Source organism: Eublepharis macularius, chromosome 11 (assembly GCF_028583425.1).
Source record: "Eublepharis macularius isolate TG4126 chromosome 11, MPM_Emac_v1.0, whole genome shotgun sequence".
NCBI classification, from domain to species: Eukaryota; Metazoa; Chordata; class Lepidosauria; order Squamata; family Eublepharidae; genus Eublepharis; species Eublepharis macularius.
The window spans coordinates 58,797,727-58,809,118 of NC_072800.1; the positions used below are offsets into that span (position 1 = coordinate 58,797,727).

At 38.2% G+C, this 11,392-nt stretch overlaps 1 protein-coding gene across 1 annotated transcript; it reads right to left on the reverse strand.

The window, feature by feature from the left end:
• Positions 1-7,550: 7,550 nt before the first annotated feature.
• On the reverse strand, positions 7,551-9,094 carry NXPH1 (neurexophilin 1). The gene is made up of 2 exons (XM_054990944.1): positions 8,993-9,094; positions 7,551-8,312 (listed from the first exon to the last, which is right to left on the reverse strand). The coding sequence occupies exons 1-2, from the start codon at positions 9,092-9,094 to the stop codon at positions 7,551-7,553; spliced, it is 864 nt and encodes a 287-aa protein (XP_054846919.1).
• Between the last annotated feature and the right edge of the window lie 2,298 nt (positions 9,095-11,392).

Genomic DNA, 11,392 nt, shown 5'->3' on the forward strand with positions numbered 1-11,392 from the left:
ATAGCCTCTTCAAGGAACACATAAATGGGGCACTAATGCTCTGAAAGGGCAGGAAATGGTTAAAACGGTTCCCCCTTGGGGACTTATGGATAGGGCTGGGATCCAAAATGCCCTGGGGGATTTTAGGAGACCAGATAACAGGTCTGTTGATTCAGTGTTGAGGGTTTGGAATGACAAGCTCCTGGAAGCTGTTGATATGTCCCCTGCACCTACATTGACAGACACACTAACTTCTCCCACTCTCAAGGTGGAATCCACTGCCTTAGTTTAATATAGAGCTGGATGATTTGAAAAGGGCAATGAGACATCTAAAATGCCATTGGTGGAAAACTGAATCTGACAGAGAGCTTATTGGATGACCTATGAGACGGTGGTGACAGCAGCAAAGAAATCCTTCCTCTCTGCTACCATTGCATCAGCTAGTACACACCCAGCTCAGTTGTTTAAGGTATTTTGGCACTTGTTGATTTTAAAGTCTTTTAAATTCTCAGGAATTTCTTTTGACACTTTTGCAAAGTTCTGTTGAAAGAAGCTCTCAAATACATTCCAATTTGGTTGCTAGTTGTAATATACTTGAGATGCTAGAATGTCCAGTACACTAATCTGGTCCACTTATGGATCATTTCAATACAGTTACTGTGATGGACATTGACAGGCTCTTGGGATCTATGAAGGCCACCGCATGTACTCTGTACCCTTGTCCATCCTGGTTACTGAAATCATGTAATGATCACATTAATGGTCCGTGATGTCTATCATATATCGATCACTGACTTTGGGCAACATTTCTCTGCTACTGAAAAAGACAGTCAAATATCCACTCAGCCATCAATAGAGAAGAAAGATATGGCCAATTATTGTGAATTTAATTTACCCTTTCTGTGAAAGATGATAGTGAGAGCAGTTGCAGGAAAAACTCCAGGTCTTACTAGATGACTCATCTCATCTTCTCTAGGCTCTTTTCAGTCTGGCTTCTGAGCAGGTTCTGAGATGGAATGGGTACTCATGGATTTAGTCATTGATCGCCATAGTCAAGACAGAGTCAGGCATCTTTGTTGTTCTTACTGGATTTATCAGCAGCTTTTGATACTGTGGACTATGCCATCTTAGTCAGGTGTTTCGAGGTAGAAGTAGGGATTAAAGAATGTGATTTAGACTGGTTTCAATCATTCCTCATAGGCTGTACTTAGAAGGTTGCTGTTGGAGACCAATTGTCATCAGTGTGGGCCTTGTCTTGTGTTCCACAAGGCTCAGCCTTATTATCCCTCATGCAACTTAATCCCTATGTTAAGCTCGTAGAAGAAATCATTCTTGGGTTTGGAGTAGGTTGTCTTCAATATGCTGATGAAACGCAGCTCTATATTTCTTTGTCCAAATCATGCTGTGGAGATCCAGATTCACTGTCTGACTGCTGTGGGTAAAAGGTTAAGGATGAACAAGCTGAAACTGAATCCTGACAAGATGGAGATGATGCTAAGATCTTGAAGGACATTGTGCTTCCCCCCCCCCCCTTTGTTGCAGTACAGCTGACACTTGCTGACTCAGTTAAGAGCCATGGGGTTATACTGAATTCGGTAAGTTAATGCAGCTGCAAAAATGCTTTCTTCCATTTTCATTTAACCTGGAAGATGGCCTTGATCTGACTACTTGGATCCATGCTATGGTTACCTTGAGGCTAGGCTATTGTAATGCACTGTACTTAGTTTTTCCCTTAAAATCAATTTGGGAACTCCAGTTGGTACTGAAGGCTGCAGCTCAGTTACTGTCAGGAGCTAGGCAGACCATACATATCATACCTATTCTGCAGTCACTCTATTGGTACCAAATAATTACTGGGTTCTTTTCAAGGAATCAGTTATCACTTCCTTAGATCCACAGGCCTGCAGGACCACCTATCCTGCTATCCTCTGCCAAAACATCTTAATTCATCTGAACAAAGCCTTCTGAAGGTACCACCCTAGAAACAGGTAAGATCAGCAACTTATGTGCATTCGCTGTGAAGGCTTACATTTTAACTATATAAAACATAGTTAATTGTGATTCCAATATACCAAACAACTAAATTTGTACAGTTAAATTACAGTACCATCTAGGGTAGCCATGGGTTTGGGGGATGCCTTGCCTCTTGTTTCCTGCTTCCACGCCAAGCAGCAGCAGGGCTTTTTTTAAAAAATGGCCAGTGGGCCAATGTGTGACTTCATTTCTGGGAAAAACCTGTAAGTGACATCAAGCCTCCCTAGGAATCACAAGAAATTCTATGGTAAAACTTTCTGTGATTCCTAGATCAATGTGATGTCACTTCTGGCTTTCCCCAGAAGTGCCACCATGCCATTCCCAAATGCCACCCCGCTATGTGCCCACCAGCCCAGTCTCTCACTGGTTACCAGGCTGGGCCTCCCTAGTGCCATCCTATTTATGGTTTCTAATACAATTGACTTCAGTTGACTTAGAAAGGTGTAATGCTGCTTAGCAGTCTCTTTTATGTTACAGTAGTATTGTATGACTTCTGGTAAAATGTGGTTTGAGAAGAATGATTTGTTTAATGTTTTGAACACCAGAAAATGGAATGTGATAGTTATGGGAATGTAACTAAGGTAACACATGCATTGAGATATGTGTATGAGAATTTAATTCTTAATCTAATTTGAGGTACATCTATATAAAAATGGAATAGAAGTAGCAAGTTTTAAATAAAACTCCATTGTTTTATTAGTTCTGAAAAGCCAATAAGTGTTCACAGATAAATTGTCTTCACAGTATTAGGCATAGACACAATTAAGAATGAGTAAGTTGACATGGTTTTTGTATGTGGTCTGGTCAAATACTGGTTGTCTCTTTGAACTCTCCTTTCTCTTGCTGCTTTTAGCACTATAATTTTGCTGATCTATAAGCTATTTGTGAAAGCTCATCTTGATCATAATAAACATTAAAATATGAAGCTAACATGTGCCTATAGTAATGATTCTAAAACAAATCTACAAATCCATAATAGATGCATCAATCATCTTTACAATAAACATTCAAGAAAGTATTTAACACATGACCACATGTCAATACTTTGATCTCAATGGAAAACTTTAATTCTGTGATTGGGAGTGATAATACAGACTGTGAAAACATCATGGGAAAGGAAGAACATATTCAAGAGACAATGGTGACAATACTTTTCTTCCATCCTCTATTTTTAACTATTTTTTTTTAATAAACACAATATTTTGGTACAATCATGTCTATCCAAAAACATGGATTTCTAATTATGGCTATAGAATACTAGAAAATTATAAACTTTTTTTAGTTTATGATGAAAAACAAGCATGATCGATTGTGTTAGATTCTACATGGACATTTGAGTAAAGACGACTGTTGTTGGTCAGTGATCTATACTGAAAGAGATTGAAGTTACAATCCAAAGAATATTTACTGGGAAGGAGGTCATAAACCCAGTAGGACTTACTTTCAAGTAAACTTGATTAGGACCAGGCTGTAAGAAGAATTAAAACTTGTTGAATAACGGTGATAGCAACATGTTTGTGATCAGTAGAGATACCTGTTCTGTCCTTTTACAGAAATACAATATGCTTAGAACAAAACACAAGAAATCTGGACAGATATGACAAGACATTCATGTTGTAAGTTAGAAAATTTGAGGGAATCATCATTTCTGCAAAGTGAAGTACCAGAGACTGGTAAATGAGAACTTGCTATTTAAGTAACTGTTTATAGATGGTCTTTTGATCTTTCCCATCTCTATGACCTTATGAATCAATGAATAATTCAACATGCAGATCTTGTATTTTTCAGTTTGTAAAGTATCATTAGTCAGCAGTCATATGACTGAATAGTTTCAAGTAGAATCTTGTATCAAAGATACATACTTACAGTTCAGTCCTAAAGAGATTCCCATACAGTCCCTTGGCCTAACTGCACTTGTTTAGATGGAAAGATTTCCACCGGTGGGACACAATTTCTTTTTAACCTTCCTTCTCCCTCTGCAGTCCAAAACATACCTCCAGAACTGCTGGTCCTGAGTGCAACTCTGTTTAGGATGGCATGTTAATCTGTCACTTTTTACTCTATAAATACCTTGTCCGATTCACTTTGGATTGCATAATTCAGTCTAGCTATACAGTGAAGGGTAATGGGTCTATTGACCAACCATGACTAGATGTATAAAGTTCAAAATAGAATGAATATTTTTTTAAAAAAAAATCAAAGTGCAACAAGTAACTAGACAAAGCAAATCAATAATATTTTTTTAAATCAAGGAAAACAATGATAAGTATGTACCTTTTGCTATTTGAATTCCATCACATAACACATGACAGCAGCTACAAAAATAACATCAAGAAGCAAATAGTTATTTCCAGAAAAATGTTTGTCTCTGAATGTATTTAGAAGGTTAAATAGTGAGCTTATCCATGGAGAAATCGTGATTCCCAATCTGTAAAGTCAAATGTGCAAATATCCAGGAGGTAGGTGGAGCCTATAACAAATGTGGGGGATTCATTTATCTCAACTACCCAAAATGAAATATAGGAACAAAAGGAAGTACCTAAAATCAGTCTCCACATTGGCTGAAATTATCTTCATTCAAAAATAATTTTATTTACCTTACTTTATAGTTTGTAATGCATCACTATCAAGGAAGTGTTTCAAACTAAAATGTTTCAAATGGGCCAGGGATGAGCATGCCTTGGGTGGTATTTCAAATTTTAATATTTTGGCTCATTTTTGTCATAGGATTGACACAGGAGGCAATAATATTTTCTCCCACCATCTCATCCTGTCCTTTGCCCAGTCATGATGGGCAGGGTTGGGATGGCTGCTTGAGAGCAATGAATCATAGAATCACAGGATGGACAGCTTCTGCCCTGGCACACTCTTTGGGATCATTGCTTACTGAACATTTTTCCATATGAGCCCTCCTCCTGATTGAGACCAAGGAAGATCTGCTCCAAGACCCAACATACATGACAGCATGGAGTAGGGCCTTCTGTGCTATAGCTCCTATTCTAAGTCAGGTCTTCTACAGAGACTGAACTTACTAAGTTAAATTATTTTCAATGTTAATTGGTACTCAGTTAGATTGACATTGTTTATGGGGCTTTTAAAATTAGAGTCAGGGTTAGGGAATCCAAGAATGAATAAACATCCATCAAAAAATAGTTTCAATTTCAGTTTATTGCTATCATCCCTAGACTATTCTTTGTATGAAGATGCTAGCCTCTTATCTTTAATTCAATAATATCTTTAACTCAATGATGTGCTTATCATGCATAAAATCCTAGCTTTCATTCATTGTATTCTTAGCATTTCTACTTAAAAGGGATCTCAAGATGCAAGACTGTGGCTTCAGCATTGTTGTGTGGAAATGAGCTGACAATGCTGGGCTATGAGGACCAGCTTGTATGTGGTCATATGTCTTAGAAACGTATCTTCAATAAGAGAGGCTGAGATACTGAGAGAACTTGGAGGCAGTATGGGGTGGCAGATGTAATTGTTGACATGAACTAAGGTTACCTGGGTTCAAATCCCTACTCAGCTAGCAAGTTCACTGTTGAGCAGGCAAAATAGTGATGGCATAGATCCACTTTTGTTGTTGATGATGTTGCATGCCAAAAATCAACAAGACAATGTGAAGAGCCACTCATATCAAGTAATATGGAGCAGTCGCTTGGTGGTCCAGTTGGTGGAATGCTGATTATATGTGTGCATGAGTACAGTTAGATAATACAGTAACATGGCCTGCATATCAGAATGCAAGTTGAGCCAATTACACATAATGCTAGGGATTACAATTTAAAGGAAAAGTGCTTAACAAGTACTGAACCCACCTACCCCCACCCTTTAGGCCTCCCCCCCACCCCCAAAGGCGTATTTGCTGCTGTTTTTATCTAACTGGGGGTTATTAACCAGTCTCTGAGATACATTAGGGAGGAATGACTGGAGAAAATCACTTTGGTGGGAGGAAGGATTCTGCATTTCTTGCTTGCTCACCTGCTTGCTCACCCACCCACATACACATTTTCTAGGAAATCAGCAACAACCCTCTTCTGGGGCACGAGGATGATGGTGTCACCTTATTGTGTTCCTCAAGTTTCTAGTCCATGGTTGCCTCAAGCATAAATGAGGTAAGAACGATATAATTTTTATGCACTGAAAAGTGCCCCAAAGCCACATACCAGGACAGAGGAAATGACCTATACTGAACAGCTTTGGAGGGTCAGAGTTGAAGATATTCAGCATGTTTGACAACAAAATAGGCCAGTGCCATTGTGTAACCAGTCTTCCGCCAGCACTTTTTAAGCCACCATCTATAGAGTGCATATTGAAACTCGAATTTAAGTATTTTATTTGTTATGTACATTTCAATCTTTTCCACCTGGAAATAAAAGATCTAAGTACAGATAGACTGTAGATGTTGTAAGTGTATAGCTTTCAACAATACTTTTAGCTGACTAAATGCTTTGTACAGAGGTTCAGTCTTTTTAAATGGAGTTTACAGCTACATTGATAAAATGGATTCCTCATTTCCTTGTTTTGTTTTTAACCAATAACGAGCAGAGAGACAATTACAAGTTAATATTAATAAGCAGCTCAAATAACACTGGTTAAACTATGTACAATACAAACCATTCATACAAATGAAGACTAGGATATTGAATTTGTTACAATATTTTGTAATAAAGATAAGACAGTCATTTACAACTTACATGTTGCCTATCAGGCATTTTGCTTCCTTGAAGAGCATCTTGGCTGGTCTTGTCTCTCTCTACCTGTTTTAAGTGACAACTACCAAAATACAAAAATCATAAGGTCTGTTCACATATAAATTCCAAATGGTTGCTCATCTTTACTAGTTCAACAGGTTCCCTCTACGGAAAAAGAACCACCTAACAACACCTTGAATGTGCCCACTGTGTGCTGGAAAAGTCATTTCATTTTGCTGTGTTTATAGAGAGGAACGCCAAACTTGACACACACATATCGCCTCCCACTTTCACCTTTTAACAAGCACTTTATTCCTACAGAATTATTTACCAGTACAGCTACTCCAGAGTGGTAGAATGCATGAGAGGGGATTATCGATTATCATGTATTCGAGATGTAAGAGAAGATTTCCATAACAGTCTGTTAGAAAACATTTTCTGTCTAGTTAATCCTTTTGGCATGATGATAGGTTATCCTGGAACATTATATATCAGACAATGAAAGCCCTCTTTAACAGGAATCTCAATAGATGTGAGCTGTAAAGAGGGAGAAGGGGGGAGAAAGAGAAATTGTATGTGGTGTTATTTAAAATCCATAGTGATTTACAGCCAGAGTGATATACATGGAGCTGACTGGGCAGAAATGGCAAGTGATTCATCTCCACTAACATATTTGCAGCCTGTTGACATCAGCAGCAGAGTGTAGACACATTCCAGGCAATAGATGTGGCCTTCTTCTTTGAGGTAACAGCCCTGTTATATGACCTCTTTTAATCTTTCTTTTTTTAATAATTATTATTATTTATTCCTCAGGGTCCAGTCTCAGACACACAGTTCTCTTCAACCTGAAGGGAAGTAAGGCGTGTCGCTGTGGTAGTTATAATCAGGACACACCTTCTGAACTAGTTTATAATCTGTACTATAAAATGAAATATAAATACAGATCACTTTAAAGGGCTTGGAACAGAGCCATGACACATGGCTTTGGGTCTGCTCCTGATAACATGTTTTTGAAGGGTCGTAGTTGCAAATTGTGTTCTTGGTGGCTTTGTCGACCTTCTCGTATTCGATGCGGCAGTTAAAGGACTTGGAATCTTTGGCATCAATCACTGTTTGTTGTGCCAAGTCAAACTCCACTATTTTGGTAGGGGGCACCAAGCTGACAGATACATTCCCTTGGCCTGTAGAATTATGCCTGAAGTAAACACTAAACGTCCCATTTCCATGATCAACTATTTTCCCAGTTATCAACAGGTTTAACTTCACTGTCTTGATATTGGAATGAAAATCGCCCCAGCCAAACATTTTCTTAAACTTCCCAGTCTTGACAATGGGCCGTCTCTTTGCTCTGGGTCGAGGCTCTTGAAGATCTGTGGAGTTCCTCAGCCAGTCCCAGAGATCTTGCTCGGAATAAGTTTCTGGGGCATCATACCGCAGGCTCAAATCTGTGTCATTCTCTTTGCCACGAAAAGTCTGCGATAGCAGCCGGCTGATAGATAAATCTTTGCTGCTTTCTGTCCATATGTGTTTTAGTGTGGATTTGGAACTGCCTGTTTTTAGAAGTTCTGATTTTCCACCACTGGTTAAATTTGCACATGTGACCTGAAAGAAAGGAAGGAAAAGGTGCTTAGATATATACACTTATAACAACAATTCCAGTCTTCGCAAAGCAAAGATTTCAATGGATTTAGAAGGGTGAAGCACTGTTTGGGATTGCATTGTAAATGTAGCAAGTTCAAATTCATTTTTAATAATAATAGTATCAACAACATTAGATTTATATACCACCCTTCAGGACAACTCAACACCCACTCAGAGCAGTTTACAAAGTAGGTTATTATTATCCCCACAACAATCACCCTGTGAGGTGGGTGGGACTGAGAGCACCAAAGAGCTGCTCTTAACCACTATACCAAACTGGCTCTCAAATTATCAATATTTAAACCATCATCTTGCATATAATTACTATGTTAATTAAATAGCAAAAAGAAATCGAGCTGAGTCTTGTATACAAATAGCAAAAAGAAGTCAAGGAATGTCTTCTTATCCATTTATCTTCTTTTATATGCCACACATACACACTATTTGTCTCTGAAAGCACTTCTAAATCTCACTGTGATGATGTTTTGGATACTACATGTCTGAACAAAAAGCTTTTCCCTTTCTCTGCAATCTTCTCATTTAAATGCCTTCTCAGATGCCCTACCAATTTAGCACTGTCGTTCCACAACTTTTTTAGCTTTGGCAGCTCTCCTGCCACATGACTTTCCGTGCCTTCATACCTCCAACACATTGTCAGTCCCACCCTTTGTAGACTTTGTAGACTGAAAACCATTTGAGTACAGACTATAGCCTGTATCATATAAGTTGAGGTGAATGCACATGCAGTCTGTGTACAAGGTGTACTTGAGTCTTTTAAAACATGTTTTGAATAACTTATGTTACATTTAATGTATGTGCAGTTGAATGTGTGATATACTGGTCCCTGGTTTCATTTGTAAAGTGAATATGTGTTGGCTCTTTCTTACAAACATACATTCACTGTATCTAGTGAACTGGGTTTCTATTACATCAGTAATTTGGGCAGAAAACAGTACAATTTAAACACTAAATTAATGTTATCATTCCATTACTACTACTACTACCACAACCACTATTAGAGAGAGCCAATTTGGTGTAGTGGTTAAGAGTGATGGGACTCTAATTTGGAAAACTGGGCTTAATTCCCCACTCCTCCACTTGAAGCCAGCTGGGTGACCTTGGGTCAGTCACAGCTTCTAGGAGCTCTCTCAGTCCCACCCACCTCACAGGGTGATTGTTGTGGGGATAATAATAACATTCTCTGTAAACTGCTGTGAGTGGGTGTTACGTTGTCCAGAAGGGTAGTATATAAATCAAATGTTGTTACTACTTCTACTACTACTACTAATAATAATAATTAAAATGATTTTATGGTACATGTTGATGATGATTTATTATGATAATTACTATGCCTTTGTAGCATTTTAAAGAATGATAAAAGGCTCCTGTTCCAAAAAGTTTACAATTTAAAATTGTAAGTAATAACAGGCAAAGAGAAGGCAGGAAAAGCATTAATAAAAATCATTGCTGAAGTCTGTCATTCATACAGACATTTTTTTTCCTTTTTATACAGTGCTCAGTACCAGAATAAAATATGCTGCCATTATAATATCTGAAAGGGACAGCAAATCGGTGCTCAAACACACAAAGGGGAATAATCTTTCACTCAAGCCATGCACAGTGCTGATCAGAACACACCTCATTCCAAAGCCATTCATAATAACAAGACTCAGCTGTTATTTCCTAAATTTCTCAATTATTTAGTGTTAGATTAATTGTTTTTTATAACATGAAATTCAGAATATGAGCTGAACGTTTATCCCATCAAGCTGAAGGATCTGAAAGATCATCACTGGAGTTCTAATTTGCCATCCCTTCTCACTATCTTACTTGCTAACAGAATTATTTCTATTCTTCAACAACAAGCAATATTTCAAATATGTCCTCCCTGTAGAAATGCCAAAGGGTCTGTAAGCAAACAGGGAGGTCTTTTCCATTTACTGACAATCATTCCACTTTTCTTTTCCTGCGGGATGCCATCATGGGAAGTGCTTCTATCAGAATCTTCTTTATCCAAGGGTGGCTTTAAGAACCATCTCAAATCCCAAAATACTTTTGAAATTGTGTATTTTAAAATCATATATCAAGAATTGTTCCTAACTAAATCTTTTTCTAGCTACTCAATGGAGCAGGCAGAGGAAGGGAGACAAACATGGGTATATTTGCCCCTGGGATGATTTAGCCAATTTTCCCTTCTTTTGAAATGCAGGGAAGATAAATACAGCATAGCATTTGATAGCTGATTTGTATCTGTGTCTGAGATCAGCACAGTGAGAGAGGAGAGAAGCTGTAATGAAATGCACTGATGGTGCACCGGTTAATGAAGCAGCAATGAAGATGTCACAGAGAGAGGGGGAAAGACTTCGGATGTAATTCTTAAGCGGCATATTGGGAGCAGGAGCCAATTAGGAGGAGGAAGAGGGTTGAAAAAGCACATTGTGTCAGTCTCACATGAATCCGTCAGCAGAATCAGAACTGAGGCAGGTAACTAGCTAGGCTTCTCTACTTGCAGCTATAGGTTACAAATTCAAATTTCTACTACCAGCACTACATTCCGCAGTCTTCAAAATTGTAGCTTTTGCCTTCATTGTTCATATCTTTTCTAAAATTTATCTTTGAATGTATCTCTTGCATTACAGGATTAAGCAACATATTCTCACTGTTAGTGGATTGAATACCAGACAGGTTGGTTTAAATTTTTTAAAAACCCTTGGGTTTAATTTGAGTGATATTTCCTGGTATGTAATGCTAGATATAGAGTGGGACAGGTGCAGCCATGAAGGAAAAGAACTCTGTATATTCTACTTCACACATCTTAGATGTGACTAGGTTGCAGAGCATAATACAATTAATGAACCCTCTTGTGGTTTTGGAATTGTGGTTCTTGAGCAAGCAGCCTTCCCCACCTCCTCCCCCTTCAGTGTCTGCATGGCATTACATCAGCTTTGAGCTGACTTCACTGGTTCCTATTTAATTTCCAATCTCAATTCAAGATGATAGTTGTGAACTTTAACGGTTATTTGGGACAAACTTTGTAAACC

Excerpts from the sequence above, each read along its gene's own strand:
- NXPH1 (XM_054990944.1), bottom strand. The coding sequence starts at position 9,094 with ATGTGCATTCACCTCAACTTATATGATACAGGCTATAGTCTGTACTCA. Across the intron at positions 8,313-8,992 it reads GGACTGACAATGTGTTGGAG|GTCACATGTGCAAATTTAAC; the intron begins GTATGAAGGCAC and ends CCTTTCTTTCAG.